This window comes from Dryas octopetala, chromosome 3 (genome assembly GCF_963921425.1).
Source record: "Dryas octopetala chromosome 3, drDryOcto1.1, whole genome shotgun sequence".
In the NCBI taxonomy this organism is placed as follows: Eukaryota; Viridiplantae; Streptophyta; class Magnoliopsida; order Rosales; family Rosaceae; genus Dryas; species Dryas octopetala.
This window is the reverse complement of record NC_141368.1, coordinates 8,003,492-8,028,211: the sequence shown is the minus strand read 5'-3', so window position 1 is coordinate 8,028,211 and position 24,720 is coordinate 8,003,492. Positions and strand designations below refer to the sequence as shown.

The window sequence follows — 24,720 nt, the reverse complement described above, 5'->3', positions numbered from 1 at the left end:
CAAGCGCTAAATATTGGTTTATTGACTTTATATTAAGTTTTAATTCTGAAATTTTAAGTACCCTATACCCTCAAAAACGGGTGGAGGAAGCAGCAGCGAGCGCTTGTTGCAACACTCAGTTGTGATAAAAAAAAAAAAAACATTGTCCAGTGCTCGGCACTAGAGATTAAAAAAAAAAAAAAGATGTGATAGTGGTTAAAAGGCTTTATTTAGGAAAAAAAAAACTTACAAAGTTTCAGTTAAAAAAAAGAAACATAAGAAGAACTAAACTCAATTTTCTGTTATCATTTTTTCAACTCCTCTACTGCTTTATGATTGTATTTATTGATTTGGCCTTAAAAAAAGGACCCGAAAGAAAAGAAAAAACTGTTAAAAAAACAAAACCGCCAGAGACAATACAGCCTGTTCAGCTGGATATTATGGATCAAGATGAGGAGAGTAGTGATTATAGTAGCGATGTTGGAAGCTCTGAAGATGATGATTGACAGTTAGCTAGTGATGCATAGAGTTATTGACATGTCGTAGGTACTCAACAAAGGTAATCCCACTTAGAGAGTTGGTCCTGTATTCCCTTTTTTTCTTTGGTGTATGTGTTAGATTTTTAGCATGTATGAGAGTTTTAATCCTCTATTCCACTTCCATTTTTTAGATTTCACTCACTTAATGTATTTGCCAACCTTAAGGTCTCTCTGTCATTAGGTAGAGAGACCTCAACTTGTTGAGTTAGCAGCTCAAACATACCAATACTGTTATGATAAACCAAGTCTCCCCACTGTAAAATTCCCACAACTTTTGGAATTAGCATAAAGCAATTTAATATTTTGGACAAACAAAGCAAATTTAATGTTCAGGTTTTATTAATAAGCACCTGAAGTGACCTTGGTTCTCTGCCATTTATGATCCTCACTACAATATGATAACACAAGTTTGCTCAACATTCTCCATTAGTTTTGATTAATGCACAAACTCAATGTTTTATGAGAGGCTTACTTCCATGATCATATTCAATCACTCATTGCAAATTGCCATATTCTTGATTGATTATAAATTTATAATAACCTTCAATATGCAAGTTTTTAAAATTTTTTGGAGCTGATAGACTTGGCATTTTCTAATTTTGGACCCTTATAAGTTCTAAACTTCTAAATGGTACCTAGGGCTGCCCATTGGTTTGGTATTTACCGAACCGACCGACTACCGATCGAAATTTTTTGGTTTGGTAAATCGATTTTAACATGCCGAAAATCGAAAATCCGAAACCAAAAAATTACTGAAAAAGTTGGTTTGGTTTTGGTAAAAACCGAAAAAAGTTGGTAAACCGACCGATTACCGAAAATTATGACCGAAAGCAACCGAATCGATTATTACCGAAAAAACCGAAATATATACCGAAAAATCCGAAACAATTACCGAAATTTAGTTATATATATTTATATGTAATATTATTACATTAATGATTTAATATGGTTAGTATATGGTTATATATATTTATATGTATTATTATTACATTAATATGCTTAGTATATAGTTTATATACTTTATAGTTTATGTTTATGTAGTACATAGTTTATAATACCATATAGTTTATATAAATATATAGTTTATAACTTTACTAACTTTATATAGTATATAATTTATAACTCTATATAGTATATAGTACAAAGTATAAACAACTTATATAATAATGTTTTAATATATAATTTCAGTTATACTTATACCCTATATAATAATATTACTAATTAGTATATAGTTTTAGACTTTTAGTTATAGTTTATATGAGATAAATCATAAACTATAAACTACATAATAATATTACTAATTAGTATATAGTTTTAGACTTTCAGTTATAGTTATAGTAATATTATATCATATACTTGCTTATACCTATACCCTATATAATAATATTACTAATTAGTATATAGTTGCTTATACCTATAATATATTTGCTTATATCTTTGCTTATACCTATATAATAATATTACTAATTAGTATATAGTTTTAGACTTTCAGTTATTCTTATACCCAATTGGGACATTAATTTGCTTAGTATATAGTTTATAGTTTATAATTTATAATTTATAATTTATATAGTATATAGTTTATATATGTAGTTTATAACTTTATATAGTTTGTAAACTTTGTATAGTTATATAGTATAAACTATATATACTAAAAGTATAAAACTATATATTATAGTTATAAACTTATAACTTATAAGGTATATCCATATATGGTATAGGCTGTATAGCTATATAGGGTATAGACTGTAGACTTATGAAGTATATTAGTATAGACTATAGGGTATATACTATATAGTATACTTGCATAAGATATAGGGTATAGTGGTATACTAGTATAGGATTATAGTATACTAAATTACTAATATATATGGGATATGGTATATGGTATATGAGTATAGGACTATAGAGTATAGGGTATGGTATATGGTATAGTGGCTATAGCCATATAGGGTATAGGGTTTAGGGTTTAGGGTATTTTTAATTAGTTTTTATATGAAATCTATTAAGATTATTATAGGGTCAATATATATCTAATTATGTATATAAATTATATATATGTTTTATATAAATTATAAAACACATAATAATTAAAAGTTTAAAACATATGTAAATAAGTTAAATAACAAAATAAGTAAATATGTAAGTGATGTATAAGGTTTTTATTAAACTAGTTAATACTTAATAGTTAATACCCTAAAGTTCTAAACAATTAGAAATTTCAAACTAAAACAGAAAATAACTTTGGTAAAAATAAAAAATAAAAAATAGAAAATCACTAAAAGTCTAAAACACAAACACAAATCAGTGAACGCTCTCTATTCAGAACTCAAAATAGATAACCCTAGCCGCCTAGCCTCACTCAGACCCTCTCTCGCCTCGCCTTCGCCTCTCTCTCGCCTCGCCTTCGCCTCTCTCTCGCCCTCGCCTTCGCCTCTCTCTCACTCAGACCCTCTCTCGCCGAGTCGCCGCCTTCACCCTCGCCTTCGCCTCTCTCGCCTCGCCTTCGCCTTCTCCTCTCTCGCCTCGCCTTCGCCTCTCTCTCGCCCTCGCCTTCGCCTCTCTCTCGCCCTCGCCTCTCTCTCGCCCTCGCCCTCGCCTTCCTCTCGCCCTCGCCTTCGCCTCTCTCTTCCCCTCGCCTTCGCCTCTCTCTCGCCGCCTTCGAGAGAGTCTCACCAAAAACGCAGAAATCAGAAACTCACTCAGACTCTCTCTCTCTCACCGAGTTTCGATCTCCCAGAAACCATACACTCTGTCTCTATCACCCAGGTTATAGCTTCGATTTGTTTACATTTGATTTTGTAGTTTTATTCATCTGTCAATCTCTTTATCTTGTTTATGAATTAATATTTGGATTTTGTACTAATTTACGCAGGCTCAGAAACAGTCACTTGCAGCAATTTAACCTGAAGCCAAGACATGTTGAAGTGATACCCTGATGATCAATGAAGTCTGTTCACCAATGTAATCTGGTATCTAATAAATTTCTTGACTGAACTATGTATGCTAAAGTTACAATATTTATTGCATATCTATCTGCCACAAGATGAATGTTAGTTCAGATTTGCATATCTAATTCTGATTCCCTTCTGAAATATATGGTGGACAAGATTGTGCATTGGTAAATATTCTGTGAGATTCATTCATATACCATTTAGATCTGGCTTTTAATATATTGGAGAGTGCTAATTAATCTAGTTTTTGAAACTTCTGGTAGAGAGACCATTTAGATTTCAGGTTGTATTTGAAAGATTGACATGGAGATAAAAAATTGAGATTTTGAATATAATTGCCAAAGCAGGGCCACAAGTGAAATTGCTTATGAATTTTCATATCCACTGCAGGAAATTGCTTATGAAAATTCTAAGTGTAGGAACTTTCAGCATGAATTTCTGCATATTCAATTTTACTTGGTTCATTTATAAACAAAAAGAAAAATGCTTTTGCAGATCAATTTTGTGTCATCAAAGAAAACTACTTTGCTTGGGTGATGTTATAGGGTTTATTGCAGGGAATTTGCAGTTGAAAGATGTATATATATACTCGATTTACTATATTCACCATGGGCCAGTATAATTTGATAAAGAGCACACATAATACAATCCATTAGAAATTAGTCTACTGATCCTTACAATTTGTTCCTCCTGGGAAACACTACAAATACACAAAGATAAATTTGTATTGGCCACTTATAGTTCATATCATACAACAGTAATAGGTTAATAGCAGTAGCAACAAGGCTTAGGTGAAATTAATCATTCCATTATTCTACCCCTTCATAGCAGACACTATAAATTGCAGCATGAGATGCCTTTATTCCTTCAAATTTTCCTTCTAAGCTTAGAGGTCCACAGAATCCCAAGTATGAGAAGCATTCATTTTAATCATCACAGTTCCCTTGTCAAAACCAAATGCAACCCTGCAGGGAGTAGTATATATCATTAAGTACACATCACATTTTCCTCAGTTATTGCACCATAACATTATCTGATTTTGAGGCAATAAATTTTTCCACCATAACATGTTTGAATATCTACTTACTTGTGTGATCCTTTCATGTGTCCTATATTGCTAAGTATCTAGTTAATTAATTTTCTGTTTGAAGCAGTAGTTATGGTTTCTTTCAAAAGATATGAGATACAGAAACCATTATTCCATTTAATTCAGATGTCTTGAAACCCCTTGAAGATTTGATTAAACTAACTGATCAATGATGCATATAATTAATTGAAGGAGTATTTTATTCGTCACATGGATGGTTGCACCCTTGATACTGAAGGAGAGAAGGAAAGGGTCATCAAATGTATTGATGCTGCAATTCGAAGAAGAGTAAGCGAGGTTAGTGAAAAGTCTATCCAACAGGAAATGCTCATTTTAATTAGCATTATTAATAGGATAATCACAATTTACAAATAATAATATGTTTTCCAGTCCCTAACAGAATGGAAAAATAACTAATCCATACATTATTACAATTTTTCATTCATATGTATCATTATTTATTTATGTTCTTATCAGCACAGTGGTTACTTTTTATACACTCAAATTTTGTCTCTTCAGATTTCAGCAAATTACATAAGCACCCCTGGGAAGTTGATATGCTGCAGCCCCAGGTCTTGAAGCCTTTGACCTTGAAGTTTAGAGAGTGATCTTCAATATTTTATTTAGTAGTTTATTTTCTGAATTGTAAACTTTGTTCTTATTAATTTGGGTTTATTGTAATTTCTGGATTATTCTAGTTAATTTGGGTTAATTTGGGTTTTTTTAATAGTTTATAATCTCAATAGTTGATACTTGATAATTTGATCTTTGGATATGTGATAATTTGATTTTTGGATATACTGATATACTGATATACTTGATTATTTGATCTTTGGATATGCTGATATGCTTGCTAGTTGTTTGTGCTGGTTGTGTAATCTAATTGTAATATTAATAATTTAATATATATATATAATTGATTGGATTCTTAATGCTAATTGTTATATTGGATTCTTAATACTGATATGTCTTGCTGGTTGTGTAATGTGTGTGTGTGTGTGCGAAAAGGCCTAAAAGGCTTGGATTTTTTTGTTTATAATTTTTTTTTTCTGCTGTAAGCTATAATGAACATTGTTTACCAAAATACCGAAAATACCGAAAATTACCGAAAATTGAAGTATCCGAAAATTACCGATTACCGAAAAAATCGATTTGGTAATCGGCATCCAAATTGAATTACCGAAAATGTTGGTAATCGAATCGGTAAGGCCATTTACCGATTCGATCCGACCGATGGGCAGCCCTAATGGTACCTGAGGTCTTCTGTTACTGTAACTAGACAATGCACCGAAATGAAAAGGCATAAATAAGAGGAAGCAATCTGTACAAAGCATGTTCACCATTCTCAGCTGGTCAACTACAAACAGTCAAGAACTCTTTAGCCGGTTATAGACCTCAATATTGGCCATGTTACAACACACATATACCACCAATGAGTTCCATACAGAATATTCTGGTAGAAAAGCCTGACTTATCATCTCCTCCAACCACATAACAGCTTCATATTGCCTGCCCACTGAGCAAAGACCCCTAATAACTCTATTGTAAGTATCAGAGCAAGGCCAATATGACTTGATCAACATGTCCTTCAATACTCGACTCGCTTCAAGATATCTACTCTCACCACAAAGCCCATAAACTAAAATGCCATAAGTTTGCTTGTCAGCAACACAACCCACCTGCTTTTCCATCTTCTTTATGTACCCAACGGCTAAATCTGATTTCCCTTGGCTACAAAGGCCTCTCACCACAACACCATGCACTCTCAAAGTCGGAACACAATTGAATTGCCTCCACCATCTCCTTTTCAATCACCTCCACAGCTTCATCAACTTTCCTTTCCTTACACAATGAAGCTGCCTTTGCTTCATAAACCAAAGTCGTTGTCCTAAAGCCTTTGTCTTGCATTTGCTTTAGTGCTTTGTCAGCCTCATCAATCTTATTTTCATTGTAAAGATCAATTGCCATAGCACGATAACTAGCCAAACTGGGATTCCCACCTCTGACCAGAGCTTCATTAATTAAACGCTTAATGCCTTCTATGTCTTCGCCATTACCACACCGGCTGAGATCAAGACCGTGACGAAACCGCAGAGGGACCTTCAGCCCCTTCCTCAATATCTTACCAAGAATTTCAACAACCTCTTCAACCTGCCCATGATCACATAGGGCATCTAACAAGGTTCTATAGATTACAATATCATCATCACAACCCTTGTGAGAAATCCTCCAAAACATTGAAGACAACAAATGGGTTGCCTCATTCAGCCTCCCATCTTCACACAACCCTCTCATAGACAACCATTTTTTCCACCGTACCGGGAAGTTCAGTTTGGTTCCGGTTCCCAAACTCCATAACTGTCGGTAAACCGAACCGGTATATAAATATATAATAAAATTAATAAAATTATTTAAATTGAACCATATATTTATTTTGTAAAAATGTCGAATGATATATTTTATAAATTCTTACACCTTATATATATAATTCATAGTTAGTATAAACTATTTACTAAATTCTAAACCCTATATCCTAAATCTCATACCCTAAACCTTATATAAATTATACTATAAAACATATGTAATAAAAACTCTAAACCCCAAAAATCAGAAATTCACAACACCAAACCCCAAAAGTTGATTCATTGTTTTAATGGGTTTTTGGTTACGAACTTGGACTTGTTGAACAGGTCTCAAGCTCGTAGATGCGAACTGTTCGTGAATAGGGAGCAATGGTTCGGGTTGTACGGACGTGTGAGGTCGGGGGCATTTTTGTAAATTTGCAAGAAAGGGTTTTAAAACCCAAATTTCTGAAAAATCTCGCATTTCTCTCTCACACATTTCTGGTGGTTCTTAATTGGTAACTGCATTGCTATTATGAGCTCTCTAGCCATAGCCAATTGCACAAGCTACAATCATTATGGACCTGATTGAGGAGCGTTGGGAAGATTTGATCAGGGAGATGCAAGATTTAATCAGGGAGATGCCTCTGAAAATTGCATACCCAGCATTAGAGGGGCATGAGTAGAGGACTTTCACAAGATTTGACCCAAAGAACACACGCTGGAGTTACCCCAATGATGGTTCTTGGCCATGTAAGTTTCATAGAGATGAAACTCTAATATGGTATTATGTTATTTGCATTGGTTCTTGTTTTTATCCCTTTTAAATGCTAATGCAGCAGTTATGTTTATCTTTTTTTACCAACTCTAACAATTATTTTAGCCATTAAAGCATCACTCATGTTATTTGGAACAATCATAACTATATTAATGGCTAAACTAATTGTTAGAGGTGGTAAAAAAAAATAAACATAACTAGTGCAATAACATTTAAAAGGGATAAAAGACAAGAACCAATGCAAATAACACAATATCATATTAGAGTTTCATAGAGATGAAACTTACATGGCCAAGAACTACCATTGCGGTAACTGTTCTTTGGGTCAAATCCCGTGATAGTCCTCCGCTCATGCCCCTCTAATGCTGTGTATGCAATTTTCAGAGGCATGATCAAATCCTCCCAACACTCCTCAATCAGGTCCATAATGGCTGTAGCTTGTGCAGCTGGATGTGGCTAGAGAGCTCAGGGCAATGCAGTTCCCAACTAAGAACACCGGAAATCCATGCGAGGTGGGCTAACATTGCCAATCAAATATCCTCCTCTCAAGGGCAGGAAGTCGAAAACCCAGTCAGGGATGGACTCTGGAATGACATTGAACTTGTTGACTGCAGTTTGAGAATACTCCTCGATTTTGTAGCTCTGCAGTACGAGAATACTCTTCGGTTTTGTGCCGCTGGAGCAGTTGCGGCTTTGGAGGCTCGATTCGGTGATTGTGGTGGTCCGATGAACAATCCGAAGCCACCAACATGTTCAGAACAACGAGAGGAAGCTTCCCCAGGTGGTCCGGAGTCGCGACGCCGCCGGAAAATGATGGTTCTTTTGCCGTTGGTCTCGCCGCCAATGGTCGCCGGACGGCGCCACACTCGCCGATCAAATGGGCGGCTGGGAGAGGGAGAGGGAGAGACCGAGAGTGAGGTCGAGGAGAGAAGAGACAGACTGTGTGAGAGAGGAGAGAGAAATGTGAGATTTTTCTGAAATTTGGGTTTTAAAACTCTTTCTTGCAAATTTATGAAAATGCCCCCAATTTTACACGTCCATAAAACTCAAACCGTAGCTCCGATTCATGAACGGTTTGCGTCTACAGGCTCGTGGGCTCGAGACCTGTTCAACAAATATAAGTTCGAAACCAAAAACTCATTGAAACAATGAATCAACTTTTGGGGTTTAATGTCGTGAATTTCTGATTTTTGGAGTTTTGAGTTTTTTATTACAAATGTTTTATGATTTATATAAAACATATAATTTAAAGGGGTTTTTTTTTTAAGTCCAGTTCAATAAAAATCATGATTATCCGGCCCACCAACAATAACACGCTATTGTAATGGCCCAGGTGCTACTGTAGCGGCCCACTTTTTTAAAAATTAAACGAAAGCGTTAACGGCAAAAAAAACACAGGTTTTCTCCCGAACTCCAACAAATGAATCCAATAAGAATTTATAAAAATACATCATTCAACATTTTTACATAATAAATATATGGTTCAATTGAAATAATTATATTAATTATATTATATATTTATATATTTGGTTTGGTTTACCGGCGGTTACGAAGTTTGGGAACCAAAACCGAACCTAACTTCCTAGTACGGTGGAAAAAACCGTTGTCTTAGTTTCGGACCCCCTTCGGTTCGGTTTTTCCAATCTCGATAGCCTCAATTTTGGGCTGTTTTTTGAATTTTCGGTCAAACCGACCAAGCCATAGTCGTGACTTATCATGAAGGTTCCATTCCCAAACACCACAAGGTGTGGCACAAACGTCGTGGAAGTACAGGACCAAAATCGCCAAAAAATATTGTTCATCCTCAAATTGTGACAAAATTTCAATTATCATATAGTTTTCAATAATTTTCTCTAATAATATCACTAATAGGGATAAGAAGCATAATATGAATTCCTTACAAACTCAAACTAAGAAAAATATTGAGGTTGGCATAGTTTTAGAGATTAGTCAAGTGATACAAACATTGATGAAGTAGCTTGAATTCGGTTTATATATTTGTCTTTAGTATTTATTAGCTTTTGATATGAATGATGAATCTTATATCAGAAATCTGTGAATTATTCTTATGTATTTGAATACTACCAATTGGTACAAAAGAATCATAAAATTTGTAATATTTGTAGAAAGCCGAATGGGAAAAACATTAACGTCCGATTCACAAAGTGGGAAGTTCAACTTAATCTTTAAATAATGTTAAGAGAGCCAAAGAACTGATTTCCCTAGTCGACCTTTAAGAGTCAGGACCCATGTAGGTAAATGAGGCCAAATGTATACGACTATCAAATTATGGAACTCCTTATATACTATTATGATTTTTGTCTCACAAATAGGAGAAATAGGCTCCTGGCGGTGTATACGATTATTAGACGTTGTAAGTATTTTAAAGAAAAAAAAAATCACATAAATGTACATTAAAAATGAGGATCTCATTTTAATAGTTCTCCTTAAATACCTAAAATCTCATAACATATTGAATCTTATTTTAATTGTCCATACAAGATTAGTTATCCAACTATCCTCCATCCCAAACTTGTTCCTACTCATTCTCACTCCCAAACTTATAAATTTTATGACTTTAATTTTAGCTTCTATGCTTACATATAGCTCACGGTTGTAATATTTAAACCCTATAATTTATATAAAAAATTAGGATTAAATACCAAATATCAATAGTTTTTCAGTAAAGCAGTAAGATACTAATTTTTTTTAGTTTAGGTACTAACTTAGAGTAAGACATTTTGGATTAGGTCACAAATTAGTTTGTTATACAGTTGTAATTGTCGAACAGTCACAGTTGTGACTGTTTGAAATTTATAAAAAATCAAAATTTTTAAAGGTTTCATACTTTTGATTTAAGTTTGAGGGATAAAGTCCTATAACCCAAAGACTAAACATTAAAGTTTAAGCCTTGCAAATATTGAAAAAACAATAAATCAATAAAAAAATTATAACTATTAGACAGTCAGAGTTCGATATAACCAAGTTTTTTAAAGTTTGTACTTAAACTGAAATTTAGTACCTAAAGTGAAATAACATAAATATTTTGGTAGTTAAAATGAAAAAATATTACAATTTGGTACCTAAAGTCAATAGACCTTAATTTATATAGTAAATTACATTTAACTCAATAAAATATTTTAATATTACATAATAGTCAATGTAAATTTTCTTTTCTCATAAAGGTCAATGAATTTTAAAATTATATCTCATTTTAGTCATAAAACTCAATTCATTTGATGATGTCATGTAGTACATTGGAAAATACTAATTTGCACATTTTTTTTATTACTTCTGAGAGTAAATATCAATGAATGTGTACATGAGAATTACATGAGAATTTAATATATGTACATGTACACAATTTAACAATTACATACTATTTTTTAATAATGGAAAATTGGAAAGAGTTAGAAGAAAAAAAAACTTTTAAACACAATGGAAATTATTTGATGAGATATTAGTAAGAAGGAGGGTCGGTATCGGTATTGGACGGTTTCCAACGATTTGAGATTTCCACAACCGTTACCGCTACCGACTAGTGTCGAATCAATAGAGAACCGCTAACGGCGATAGTTGCCGCCACTTCGGTTGGTTTTCGGTATTTTTCAATCGATATTGCAATTTTTTTTCGGTAGTTCGGTTGTTTTTCCCGGCCTTAGTTATATTATTGTCATGCGGCTCATGATTCTGTGGTATTAGATTCTTATACATATGTGAAGTCTCCAGCTTTGATTCTTATCCATCATGAAAGCGGTGGATAATGATTTATGAGATTTTGTTGTGAATAATTAGTAATTGTGTACCATGAATGACTACAAATCTCAAATACAATACACCCACTACACCCGATACACAGACTTGATGAAAACCATTAAATATGAGTCATATGACTCCTTTAATATAGACATCATCACTAGTATAAAATCAAAAGTTCCCTACCAATTTAAAAATAATTTTAACTCTTCATCGTTTGAAAAATAGTTGGAATTTAAAAATTATTTCTAAGAAAAGCTTAAGTGCTTAACCAATAAAATTTAAAAATAAAAAATGAAATACTTGGCGCAAAAAAGGAGTGACGGAAATAGAAAATAACAACTGACCAAAACAAAACAAAAGCATAACGGACAAATCAAAGCATAGCATAAGAATCCATTCCATTCCAACTCCAAACTCCATCGTCTTTTGACTCTTTTCCTCACAGACACTCCCTCTCTCTCTCTCTCTCTTTCCTCAGACTTGTATTCAATCCGAACCGTCCGATTAAGTGGATCGAACGATGGAGAGCAACAACTGCATGACGGTGCTGTCGTGCGTGAGTACCAACGTGGCGTCGGCCTTCTTCGCCTCCCTGGAGCGCTGCTCCTGCATCAATCTCAACACCACCGATTTCGACGACGACAATAACAACACCACCGACGACATCAACGACGACGACCACAGCCTTCTCGTGCTCTCCTCCAGGTCCACCACCATGGCCCACCACGACCAGGCCAAGCCCATCGATGACGTTCCCAGTCAGCCCACCACTTGATACTCATGCTCACGGTGATTGTACAAATGGGACGGAGAAGAAGAAATTCACTGTTTTGCTTTCTGGGTGTGTATGGTCTTTCTCTGTATTTGTGTCCCTGCGCATTAGGATTGTACTTGGGTTTTGTATGGAACTTATCTTTGTGAAATGAATTTGAGAATTTGTAAATTGTTGATAAATTTGGAAAGGAAAAATAAAATGTTGTTTCCAGAGCTACGATTGTTGTGTCCGTATCAGTGTACAACCCTCACATGCATAAAGGTACAACCATCATATGCACGTAAAGCTCTGGAAACAAGCAATTTGAGTTTGGTAATAACATTTTCCAATGGGAAATGAATTTGGATTTCTCTTAGCCGGGTTAGAGTGTTCCCCATTTCAGTCTTTCTAGCGATCACTAAATTTCCCATTATTTCATAGCCAGTCTTGAGTCTTCTATGTATCATAAATTTTGCAACTTGAAGCTTTCGGTTGCATGTGTTGAAAAGTTCATTCATCAAATTCTCTATACTGTGATGCTCATAAACTTCTGAAACTCACGTGTTTGATAATTTGGATATATCAATGAATTTATGGTTTTGCTTCTAAAATCAGGTCATGGTTTTTCTATAACGTATAATTTGGTCAGACTAGACTAGCCAGAACCAATCTTGTGCAGAGTTAATGCCAAATTGTTTAGTGTATCGACAGTAACTGACTTGTTTAATGCATCTTGAAGCCCCTGGTTTTTGTTGTTCATTACTGGGATGTTTTTTTAACCTGAATCAGTGGGCTTGTTTCCTAGTTGTTCTGCTACTTTACTGGTCGCCTGCATTTGGAAGAAGACTTTATGGTTTCCTTGTAGAATTGACAAAGTCTTATAATGACCACAGCTTGATGTGATACTTGTTTCTGAATTCCTTTGTGTAATCTGTGTTGCTTCTTAGTTTACCAAGGTGTTATCGTATAAATTGGGCTTCGGAAAGTTTTAGCATTTTGTCCAGGTGGTTTCTTTTGTTTCTGGCCATTTAAGCCAAGCATTTGCGTCACAAGCCAAACATTTCATAGACCATATATGCATTGTATTTGGCTTTCTTTGTGAATGTTTGGATGATGTTCTCATTTTGGGAAAATGGCTAATCTATATTGGACTAGTGTAGTTGTTGGTGGGTGTTCAGGGTTATGGTTCTTGTTCATATTGAAGACTATAGTTGATTAGCCAACAATTAGGGACCGGAAGATCAGAAGAGAGCCCTTTTCCATATTGCTGAATGTGCAACATGAATGACAGAAAATGGGCTGACCAGGGTTCTTTAGGTTTTTTCTTTCCTCCTTTCTTCTTTTTCCCCACCACAGTAATGACATATAATTAGCATACATTATATATATAGAAATTCAAAGGCTTTTTTTTTTTTTCCACCAGGATTAATGATGTGTGGTCATGTCTATGTCGCAACTCGCAACATACGACAAAATTGATTATTGGGTAAGAATCACCCGTATGATGTCGTGTCTGCTTCTGGTAATGGAAGATCTTGCATTAACGGTCTTCACCACTCCATTACTGCAAGATCTTCAATGCAAAGTACGACAAAATTCGTGAAAGATTTTCTAATTTTGTCATGTTTCCTTGAGTCTCATTGCAATCTTTGTGAGGTATCCCATTAATAGAGTCTGGTATGTGATCTTTGCACATCACTATAAATCTTTCAGGTGGTGCAATTTGACCTTGGTATTCAAATGAAAATTTCACCATATATGGTATGTGTCAATTTATTCTGTTCCCCCAACTATTAAAATCAAATATCATTGAACAACAAATCCCTCCTCAAGCATCAGCATTCAAAACATAAAGAGGAAGGGAATCAAATTTCAGGAGTACCAAATCAACAAGTCCACTGTGCTAAGTTGTGGGCTGCAAATTTGGTGCTCTCAGAGGTATGATTTTATGGTCTGTTTGGAACTAAGATGCTGTATTATAAATGGCATGTTTTGTTGGGAATGATTGATTAACTAGTATATTGGCAAGAAAGAACCATTCACAACATTTTTTGAAAGAAAACAGGGGAAAATAATGAAAACCGCATTATCATGGCACTTTCACAGAACATGGATAGGAAAAGTTTGCATTGTGCTCATCAACTACATTACATTGCATCTTAGATTTCCTATTTAACATATATGCAGATAGCTCAAGCAACAAGGAGATACATTGTTCAAAATTTAATGAGTCCAAAATCTAGTCACTTATCTTCATCTCTCCAGCAAATCAGCATCAAGATGCAACGCTGGATTATATACAGCTTTGCTCGCTTCTCCTTCAAAAGTCTACCTTTCGGAACCTGATCCTTGCGCTGCTGCTGCGGAATAGGCAGACACCCCATCCCTGTGAGTTTCTCCCTCTTGTTTGCTACCTCCACAGAAGATGATAAGAACAATCAAAACATAAACACTTTTTGTGTCTCTTTGGAGCTTATCATCACTTTGTTGGAATTAAACACTGGTTCCCTAATCCCTTCTTATTTAGAAATTAGTTCTGTGTAGTGTCAGGAGGTTACAAAAGTTTGTTACAAATTTTTGTCTTTCAGTGCAGTATCTGTAAATTTGTTGCAGGTTGAGGGTTGGAGCAAGTGGTTTCTAGGGAGTTCCGCAAGGAGCCAAAGACCAATTTTCTACTTTCAAACCTTTTACTTCACTGGCATTTTTATGTAGGAGTTTCTGCTTAGCTGTCTCCTGAACCAATTGAGCCAGTGTGTTTTTGTAACACCTGGGCTAGTTAATGCATCTCTTCACACTAGCTATGGAAATTTGAAAAACAGCTCAGTGATGACTTATATGTATAAAGCTTGTGAACAGGTGTGCCAGATAATGGGTTAATTAATTTTCCTTCTTTCAATAGTTTGAAGCTTTTGAATTATGCCTACTAAACTCAGTTAAATGGCTTTCAATTTCAGGCTATTGGTGGAGTCAATATAGTGCCAGCATTTACATGATTTTCAAGCTCCTCACTGGAGTTGGGGATTCTTGTATGCATCAACTTTAGTACATGTTGATGCTGCTATAGTAATAGAAGTAGTAGTAGTCGTAATATATATATATATATATATATATATATATAACAGCTAGGATTTTGAATTATGTGAGAAGCTGAAATAAGATATGGGAAGCCATACATATATATGCATGCTCAAGTTTTGATATGAATAGTTTGGTCCTGCCACCATCACACGCAGTGCTGCAGCGTGATTTTGAAGCCATCCTGGAGGCACGTATTAGACACAATTATGGGTTGCTCTAATTTTGTCGTATCTAGATTTTTGTTTTGGGTACAGCTCTTATCTCTAATTATCTGCACAATTCCTCTTTTTCACATCATCCCAATTTTGTTTTTGTGCAGCTTCTACTGAAAAGAATTAAAGAATCCTTGTGTATTGAATCAAAAGGGGCTAGTACTAATTTGACATGGGTTCAAATACTTTGTTTAACGTACCACATGGTGCTTAAAGTATTAAGAAAAAACAACAATCAAATTTGGTGCAAATACTATCATGGTACATGTGATTAGTCAATACTTTAAGCCTACGATCCAACTACATGCACCCCGATCGATTGTAACATTATTTTGCAACAATGTTAGAAAATAGAAAGTACCTCTTTATGCTAAGTTCTGGTAATTAAATCCCCTAGCTATGATATAAAACATGCATTTGCGTTCAACCAATTAATCAATCATATCAAGGAGTATGCCACAATATAATGAAAAACCAAAACGGCTAGTTTGCAATGTAATGAAGATCCATTTGCTTGAAATTAACTTTTAGTGATGGATTGATGGAATAGCTAGGTATTTAAATAATGAAGCCAAAAGTTGATATATTCATAAAGCTTTGGCCTTTGGGAGATCTTTGCCTTATTGTCTTCAAGTAGTAAGCAAAGGTGGGGTTGGGATGTGAAGGCGTGCAACAACCGTGCTTATGATTTTGAGTAGAAGAAGCTGTCTAACAAAAGCACAGCAAACTACCCCATCCTCTCTGCTCACTTTCTTTTTTCTCTATTTGCCCATTCCAAACACAAAGTTACTGACACAAAATTTGGTAAAACTAGAAATACAAAACTGTTTTGCTTTACCCTTAGTTTGAAAGCTTTCCTTAAGAAAGTTGCTGTGCTGATAGAGTGAAATAATAGTTGGGGTTTGGACATTGGTATCTAGCTAGTAGCAGGTGTGTCTATGTTCTCAGTCAACTGACATGATTAATTTCACAAAGGAAGAAAAGCAAAATCTCTTTTGGGGTAGAGAAAGAGAGGCTGAATGAACCATTCCTTCCCCCACATTTGGGTCACATTGAATAATCACATCCCCAACACCTTATTATTATCACCAATGCATGTTAGAGGAATCATGAAAGCTGACAAACATGATAAACCTAGAAGAAGAACCCTGCTTTTTCCTTTCTCTTCCAATCAAAATTTTTATCAGAAAAAAAAAAAAAGAACACAGAAAAAGTATAAAAATAATATCATGGATTCACTCTATTAAGCACCCCCCTCTATCCCCATCTAGCCACCAGTTCAAACCTCTGTGTCTGTGTAAATGGGGAACTTGTGCACTTCATCTACGCTATGGCTAAGCTTATTGTTAATGTATGGTTACAATGTGCATGTTATGGCACAATGGCCTAGAGGAGGACCAACCAAATTCTATGATTTCAAGGTTTCTTTTAATCTCTCTAATTAACATGCATGGCATTGAGCCACTGGCAAATTGGCATACCAATTGATCACTTCTTTTACATGTTTTCTCTTTTTCTCCAGATTATTTTTTGTTGTTAATTAATGAAGGTTAATTTGATGCCAACTTTTAGGTACAACCCAAAAGAGTTACCAAACTGTGCAGCACCAAGGATATGGTGACCATCAATGGAATGTTCCCAGGACCAGTTGTTTATGCTCAAGAAGATGATAGAATCATTGTCAAAGTAACCAATGAGACACCTTACAATATCACAATTCACTGGTAACCATAACAGAATCCTTATAGTTCATAAACAGCTTATATACTTCTGAGTGCTAATCATATATATATATATATATGTTAATATATAATTTTCTTCTTAATATTCTTTTTATTTTTGTTAGGCATGGTGTGAGGCAAAAGCTGTCATGCTGGTTTGATGGGCCTTCATACATTACCCAATGTCCAATTCAAGCTGGGCAGAGTTTCAAGTATGAGTTTACAATGGTAAAGCAGAAAGGGACCTTTTTTTGGCATGCTCATGTTTCATGGCTAAGGGCCACTGTTTATGGTGCCCTGGTGGTATATCCTAAAACGGGGGTTCCTTACCCATTCAAATCCCCTATTGAAGAGCACATCTTAATACTAGGTACTTAAAACAAATATATATTTATGATTTCCATAGATAAAAATAATTAATTATTGGGTTCTGAGAGATATTTACAGATTAATTATATTTTGGGAGTTTGGATTAATTTTGATTACTTGGAAAAAAATGTTAGGGGACTATTGGCTGCAAGATGTTGTGCAACTTGAGCGCGCCACTGCAGCAAGCGGAGGACCTCCTACACCTGCAAACGCCTATACAATTAATGGCCACCCTGGCCCCAACTACAATTGCTCTAGCAATGGTAATATATATAGAACATTTAACGTAATGCTATCGTGGAAAGTCTGTTCGTACTAGACAATCTGAAATGTTATGTTGTTAGACGGTTAATCTAGATCATTGATTTGGTGAAATTTTGTTTTTATATGTGGCTCAGATTAATAGTCTTATAGTATAAACATTTCAGATATCTAGTAAGAATATGTATTATCTTTACCACGTGTTACACTTATGTTGGACCCACCAACATAGTTGGGTTTCATTTTAATGAAAGATGCGATCAACAATGTGATCACTAAATGTAATACGTACTATAATAAGGAAATTATTCTTGGCCTGGCTATAATTATTAATCTTGCTTTCCTTGCTATGCAATGTTGTGATTGTTCCAGATGTGTATAAGATTGATGTGGTGTCCGGGAAGACATACTTGCTGAGGCTAATACATGCAGGCCTAAACATGGAGAGCTTCTTTGCCATTGCAAATCACAAACTGACCATTGTGGAAGCTGATGCAGAGTACACAAAGCCATTTACCACAGACCGTGTGATGCTTGGACCAGGCCAGACAATGAGTGTCCTGGTCACAGCTGACCAGCCTCTAGGAAAGTACTCCATGGCCATGGGACCTTACATGTCAGCCAGAGGTGTCAAGTTCCAAAACATTTCATCCATTGCTTACTTCCAGTACTTGGGTGCTGTGCCTAATAGCTTCTCTTTGCCTGCTAAACTACCAAGCTTTAATGATAATCTCGCCGTTAAGACAGTCATGGATGGATTAAGGAGCCTAAAGCCTGTTAATGTTTCAAAAGAGGTTGATACTGACCTTTTTATCACTATTGGATTAAATGTTCAAAAGTGCCACTCCAAGACACCCAAGAAAAATTGCCAGGGCCTTAACAATGGGGTTATGGCAGCATCAATGAACAATATAAGTTTTGTTAAGCCAAAGCTTTCAGTTTTGGAAGCTTATTATAAGAGGATTAATGGTTCATTCACTGAGGACTTCCCTGGGGTACCCCTTAAGTTCTATGACTTTGTCAATGGGGCACCTAATAGTATTCCTAATAATACACAGGCATTGAATGGGACTAGGACCTTGGTCCTTGAATATGGTACTAGAGTACAACTCATCCTGCAGGACACTGGGACAGTCACTACTGAGAACCACCCAATTCACCTTCATGGCTATAGCTTCTATGTTGTTGGGTTTGGTGCTGGGAACTATAATCCACAAACTGCAAACTTCAACTTGGTGGATCCACCATATATGAACACAATTGGAGTCCCAGTGGGTGGATGGGCTGCTATACGTTTTGTTGCTGACAATCCTGGTAAGGTTTCTAAGTAGATATTAGTATCAGTTTTACAAGAAAATGACTTCATCATCAAATTTATTAGTGACAATTTGATTATTGCAGGGGTTTGGTTTATGCATTGTCACCTTGACATACACCAGTCATGGGGATTAGGTACAGTGCTTGTTGTGAAGAATGGGAAAGGAGAGCTTGAGACACTTCCTCACCCTCCTGCAGACCTGCCTCAGTGCTAGAGAGCCTTTGGATTTTAATTACTGACACAGAAAGATGGTTGTACCTTTATTTGCATTCAAGATTCAAGGTTATTAGGAGCATGTATGTAAGATGTGTTATTTTTTTTATCTGATATCAAAGATGTGTTATTGGTCCATTTCTTTAAAACATGAAATTGTGGGTGTAAACAAGTAAAATTCTTGGATAATAAAAAGGCAAATTTTCTTTTTCTTCAAATGCTTGGAATTTCCTCTCCTCGTTTTCTTAAACAAGGGAAAAAGAGAGACAAACAAAATTATAATCATACATTCAAACTGGAAATGTGGTCACAATATGATTCAAATAGCTTTACTCATCGAATTAATGTAAGTGATGATAAATGTGAACAAGCTCATATGACTAATAGTTAAGTTATTATTTTTACAACGGAATGGGCAAAAACATGAGCTTTATATGCAGTCACAAGCAACTCGAAAATTCATCACTAAATGGTAACTTGTTTCCATGTTTTTTAGGATCTAAAATGATAAAGCAGAGGTTATGGGTTGATCTTTTCTGAAGTCCAGCACTTCTCTCCATTGGGATTTTGTGTGGATGTAAATGTTAGCCTCTGGTTACTCTTCAGATTCAAGTAATCAACCTGCAAATATGACGCAACCCAGAAAACTTCAGCAGGGAAGTTAAACACATTGTGAAATGAATGCCATACTAGAGAAGCTCTTAAACCTGATGTGGATCGAGAACAAGCAAACAAAATGCACCAACTGGGCCTGTAGAAGGATCTAGAAAGACTTCCTTGGATGGCTGTTCACTTAGACTAGGAAGACCAGGACTGGGTCCCAAATACTGCAGTCTTGATTTCAGAGAACTGGAAACCCAAGATTTCTCTCTTTGCTGTAGCAGGCAATTTGAGAGGAAAACATACAGCATGTCAAGGTACATAAAGCTAGAATAATAGCAAAATCCACACTGCAATACATTGGAATGTAAGGTCTGGAACAAACAGAAACCCAAAGCTTTAAACATCCACTTAGCTCAAAGATCAGGAGTAACTCCACTTGGCCTAGGACATGTCCCTCTGTAGAAGTTACATGATCAAAATCTTATTGCAAGGTCCAGTGGTAATCTTATAAGAAAACATAATGTTAGGATTAAGGTAGGTCTTGATTAAATATTTGTTCCTTCATTGAGAGAGAAGACTTTCCTCTCAGTCTTTTTAGGCTTCTCAATCAAATGCACTGCGATAAGGTATTTTTCAAAAAATTCTACCAATAATCTTATAAATGAAACAACCCAACTCAATATTTATATGCTTAGCACAGAGTATACGCAATGGCAATTTAGAACTGCTAAAATCTACCCTTCTATCTATTGGGAAAGAATTTCTATTGTTTGCAGTTTCCACTAATCAACCTATATGACCTTTGATTCCCTCAAGTACATTATGGTCATCATTACCAATTCATCAGGCAACTCAGCTCAATCGTACCATCTAACATGGAAACTAGAACTTCTACAATCCACTAGTTGCTTGAACAAATCCCCAACATATGTAAAATATGAATTCAGATGATGATATCTATACATTTTAACTCCATTCCCAAAAGGGTCTTGATCTCACCTGAATTTTTATGGGATCAGGAGTTGATCCATCAATAATATCAATCGTTCCATTAATCCGAAATTGCTCCCAAGAGTCAGTTAAGTACCAACATATCTAGAACATAGAAAATTAAGTCTAAGCACAAGAAAGGGGAAAAGATTAATATAACCAAATTGTAAAAGAAGCTTTACTTTTAAGTGCAGATAGATATAATAAAGCAGATAATTTCTTAACAAATCCTGGGAATGCACCTCAAATGTAAATTACCTCAGCAAAAGGGCAATGCTTAAGCTCCTCAATCTGCATTATTTATGCAAAAGTTCATTTCCACCAACACACACATACACATCATATCATCTGAACACCAAAAGAAAAATGTAAATTAAGTAAAAATAAACAATGGGTGGAACAACAAGAACCTTACGAGTTCTGCAATCAGTGTTGATTTGAATCTTATCACTGTCCTCTTGAAACCCCCTGAGAATACCCAACAAAACAAAGTCATCAACTTTAATTTGACAGAGAGAGAGAGAGAGAGAGAGAGAGCCATTACCTGAAAACCACAGTCCGATTTGAAGGTCTCCCATTAGAACCAATGGTTGCCTATAACCCAATTAACCATCAAAGATTCAAACTTTCACAACAAAAAAATTGATCACTAGAGAGAGAGAGAGAGAGAGAGAGAGAGAGAGAGAGAGAGAGAGAGGCATACAAGCTGAAAGTAGGAAGAGTGCCTAAGGTGGGCATTGGATTCCAAGGCGTTGAGAAGGAACTGCTTCCATGGTGCTTGCGCTGTTACTGTTCCCATTGCTCTGCTAATCTGCTTGCTTCTTCGTGTTTTCAGAGTTATTGACTTTGAGCTTTTCTATGACAAAAAAAAAAAAAAAAGATTTTGAGCTTTTCGTCTCACCTAAAGCCGCCAGTATAAGCAGCGGTTTCTGAGATGTATTTTGAAAACGTTGTTCTTGATCCACGTTGTACTAACCTAAAAGTGCGAGTCTGAGTCGCGTGTTTGGCGTTGGTAAGTAGGTTGTACGACAACAAAAATGGTGTCGTTGGTTTAGTTAACAGGAAATGGAAAATTTGTAAAAAATAACCCCTTCTTAAAATGAAACAATACTTTCCTTCTACCTTAGGCCATCTCCAACTCTTTTGCCTTCTTCAATTTTAGGGATATAATTGAGTAAAGAATCAAATGGAATAACATTTTACATTCCAATGATAAATGTGGAATTTTGGGAACACAAAAACATGGATGATTTGAGAAGAGTTTATGAACGATTAAAGTTGAGTTTTAGAAAAATTTTACTCCAGTTTAAATTTTGGAAAGAGTTTTTGGGAGGACGGGAGATAATACCTTGAACTCGGTAATTACTTTGCAATTGTCCTATATTTTTTTTTTGGGTCAATGCAATGGTTCTATATATTCAACCCATAATTAACCCACCTATTTAAGGGATATTTGAGTAAATAATCAAATTTGGGGAATACTATTCTTTTTTTTTTTTTATTACAAGGGAGGGGAAAGGTTCGAACTCGGTGTATAGGGAGGAGCTTTTATCCTTGGCTAACTAGGCCAATCTCAATTAAAAAATAAATAAATACTATTCCAATGATAGAGTTATGGTTATGAATTTTTCAAATTTGGAGAACATTTAGTACTGATTAATGACTTGAGTTTTTTGTGATTTTAATTTTTTAATTTTTGGAAAGAATTTAAAGAAATATTGGAGATGATGACCTTAACGATGTAACTTTCAATGATCATTTCGGCCATTAGCCTATTAATAATGCTAGAGATTCTAACTTTTTTTTCAACTTTTTTTTTTCGTGTCATTATTTTATTGAATAAGAACTTATAAATTAGTTGAGTAACTGAAAAAATCCATGATTCATAAACTAGAGATGAATAGACATAGTGTTTGGTAGCAAAAGATGGAACCTGTGAGAACTGGGACCATAGAAATAGAAGCTGCAATCCAAGTAAGAGGACGAGCAATGCTTTCCTCTCGAATTCCCATCATTAGATTAGAGAATTGTTTTCTAATACTTTCCATGATTGGTTTCCTTATAAGATTGGGATCTGAAAATTGTGGTAAACCAAGAAATGCCTCTCTTACTCTCAACGAAATTGCAAGTTCAAAGGAAAGTAGGACTGAAAATAAGAGAAACATGGTTCTGGGTGATGTTTTCATTAAGAAATATCCACCTAATAAGTTACCAAGGATTCCACCAGCAGCTAATGCCATGAACGCAGACTGAAGGCCGTTTATTCTGTGTTTTTGGCCATACTCTGCAACAAGCGCATCCTTTGCTACTTACGTAATGGACCGGACAAAATAAAATGTGGACTCGAAGAAAATCAACTAGACCCTGGAAAAGTCTATTAAGGAACTGGACTTCAGAGGAATTAGGTAGCCCCGTGGATGTATTGATAATTATTTGTTTTTATTAAAGTATTCGGAATAGAAATAAAAAGGGTTAATTTTAGTTCAATTCCTCAAGTTTGTTTCAAATTTCAATTTAATACCTCATGTTTAAAATCTTGCAATGTCATACTTCATTTTTTCAATTTGTTGCAATATTATACCTTCGTCAATATGGCTGTTAAGAGATCTCTTAAATGCTGATATGGCACTTACATGACACTCTCAAAATGATAACTGGATGTTACGTGCTTTGATAACAGGCCACGTCATGCCACGTGACATAAAAATAATTAAAAATCTAGAAACATGACACGTAATTATTAATTTTTTTCTTTCAATTTTTAGATTTTAAATTATTTTTGATGCCATGTGGCATAACTCATTATCCAGCCAGCATTGTGGGAATGCCATGTAAGTGTCACATCAACATTTAAGAGATCTTTTAACAGTCATACTGACGGAAGTATGATATTGCAACAAATTGGAAAGATGAAGTATGACATTGCAAGATTTTAAACATGAGATACTAAATTGAAATTTGAAGTAAACTTGAGATATGAACTGACATTAATCCAAATAAAAAAGTTGGGTCGAATAGGGGCACCCATTTTGGTTTGGTCCTTCGCAAAAAAAATAAAAAAAATAAAAAATCTCTAATACGAATCCAAGAGCCTTCCACTCACAGTAAACAGACCCGACGAAAACTATTCACAGGAATTTGATGGGTGAGACTTCCACTCACAGCAAACAGACCCGACGAAAACTATTCACAGGGATTTGATGGGTGAGACTTCCACTCACAGCAAACAGACCCGACAAAAACTATTCACAGGGATTTAATGGGTGAGAAGGGTCGGAGCTTTCCGATGGATTTAAATGTGCCCAGATGGGTCTACCACTCCACTAAAACCTCCCACAAGCTTTCAGAGATCCACCGAAGAGAGAAGCTTGTTTTGGTGCATTTCTCTCATCAGTACTTGCGCCTCTTGCTCTCATAGGGGAGCCATGAAGTCCATGAATTATCCTAATTTAAGGCTGCAACATTAGATATAGAATTTCAAATTTCAAAGTGAGGTAGGAATGACAATATACCCACCCTTTTCTTCTTCTCTTTTTGAGGCACAAAAAGTTCACAACGTTCCACCATGGTCACGTCCCATCTTCCTGCTACCATCCTAACTATCGAAGCCCACTTGAAATCATCTTCAATGCTGACCACAAAGTTTCTCCCATATTTGTTAAGATACTGTGAAACTTTATCAATCCACTGCACTGCACTACATGCATGTGCTTTAGCACATTACTTATTGTTCGTATAATTAATCATCTGGGCATAACGACAA

At 35.3% G+C, this 24,720-nt stretch overlaps 2 protein-coding genes, 3 long non-coding RNA genes and 1 pseudogene across 9 annotated transcripts; 3 read left to right on the top strand and 3 right to left on the bottom strand.

The window, feature by feature from the left end:
- The first annotated feature begins 3,089 nt into the window (after positions 1–3,089).
- Positions 3,090–5,302, top strand: LOC147290412 (uncharacterized). Its single transcript, XR_015121426.1, has 4 exons — positions 3,090–3,287; positions 3,394–3,490; positions 4,752–4,856; positions 5,086–5,302. It is a non-coding gene; the product is annotated as an uncharacterized LOC147290412 (long non-coding RNA).
- Positions 4,059–4,744, bottom strand: LOC147290413 (uncharacterized). The gene is made up of 2 exons (XR_015121427.1): positions 4,560–4,744; positions 4,059–4,437 (listed from the first exon to the last, which is right to left on the bottom strand). It is a non-coding gene; the product is annotated as an uncharacterized LOC147290413 (long non-coding RNA).
- A 624-nt stretch (positions 5,303–5,926) lies between the features above and the next one.
- LOC147290411 (pentatricopeptide repeat-containing protein At1g05600-like) lies at positions 5,927–6,854 on the bottom strand (annotated as a pseudogene).
- Positions 6,855–13,357: 6,503 nt separating this feature from the next.
- LOC147290410 (uncharacterized) lies at positions 13,358–15,282 on the top strand. Of its 3 annotated transcripts, none has more exons than XR_015121030.1 (5): positions 13,358–13,509; positions 13,616–13,678; positions 13,906–14,130; positions 14,380–15,048; positions 15,147–15,282. It is a non-coding gene; the product is annotated as an uncharacterized LOC147290410 (long non-coding RNA). The 3 variants fall into 3 exon arrangements; XR_015121031.1 differs by having other exon boundaries at positions 13,616–14,130; positions 14,380–14,580; positions 14,806–15,048; XR_015121029.1 differs by having other exon boundaries at positions 13,616–14,130.
- Positions 15,283–16,783: 1,501 nt separating this feature from the next.
- On the top strand, positions 16,784–19,365 carry LAC6 (laccase 6). Its single transcript, XM_086235014.1, has 6 exons — positions 16,784–16,903; positions 17,055–17,206; positions 17,329–17,573; positions 17,707–17,835; positions 18,206–19,147; positions 19,235–19,365. Exons 1-6 carry the CDS (start codon positions 16,784–16,786, stop codon positions 19,363–19,365), a joined length of 1,719 nt encoding a protein of 572 aa, XP_086091140.1.
- A 310-nt stretch (positions 19,366–19,675) lies between these two features.
- On the bottom strand, positions 19,676–21,817 carry LOC147290408 (Pyridoxamine 5'-phosphate oxidase family protein). Of its 3 annotated transcripts, none has more exons than XM_086237281.1 (7): positions 21,661–21,817; positions 21,502–21,551; positions 21,368–21,425; positions 21,216–21,248; positions 20,967–21,062; positions 20,072–20,239; positions 19,676–19,985 (listed from the first exon to the last, which is right to left on the bottom strand). In XM_086237281.1, the coding sequence occupies exons 1-7, from the start codon at positions 21,754–21,756 to the stop codon at positions 19,884–19,886; spliced, it is 603 nt and encodes a 200-aa protein (XP_086093407.1). In that variant the 5' UTR covers positions 21,757–21,817; the 3' UTR covers positions 19,676–19,883. The 3 variants fall into 3 exon arrangements, with proteins under 3 accessions (XP_086093407.1, XP_086093408.1, XP_086093409.1); XM_086237282.1 differs by having other exon boundaries at positions 21,373–21,425; XM_086237283.1 differs by lacking the exon at positions 20,967–21,062.
- Between the last annotated feature and the right edge of the window lie 2,903 nt (positions 21,818–24,720).

What these genes read in the sequence shown, in the direction of transcription:
- LOC147290408 (XM_086237281.1), bottom strand. Translation starts at nt 21,756, where the DNA reads ATGGGAACAGTAACAGCGCAAGCACCATGGAAGCAGTTCCTTCTCAAC. An exon ending in ACTCTTCCTACTTTCAGCTT is followed by an intron (nt 21,552 to 21,660) that starts GTATGCCTCTCT and finishes ATTGGGTTATAG; the next exon opens with GCAACCATTGGTTCTAATGG. An exon ending in TTGTTCTCGATCCACATCAG is followed by an intron (nt 19,986 to 20,071) that starts GTTTAAGAGCTT and finishes TCATATTTGCAG; the next exon opens with GTTGATTACTTGAATCTGAA.
- LAC6 (XM_086235014.1), top strand. Translation starts at nt 16,784, where the DNA reads ATGGGGAACTTGTGCACTTCATCTACGCTATGGCTAAGCTTATTGTTA. An exon ending in TACAATATCACAATTCACTG is followed by an intron (nt 17,207 to 17,328) that starts GTAACCATAACA and finishes TATTTTTGTTAG; the next exon opens with GCATGGTGTGAGGCAAAAGC. An exon ending in AGAGCACATCTTAATACTAG is followed by an intron (nt 17,574 to 17,706) that starts GTACTTAAAACA and finishes AAAAAATGTTAG; the next exon opens with GGGACTATTGGCTGCAAGAT.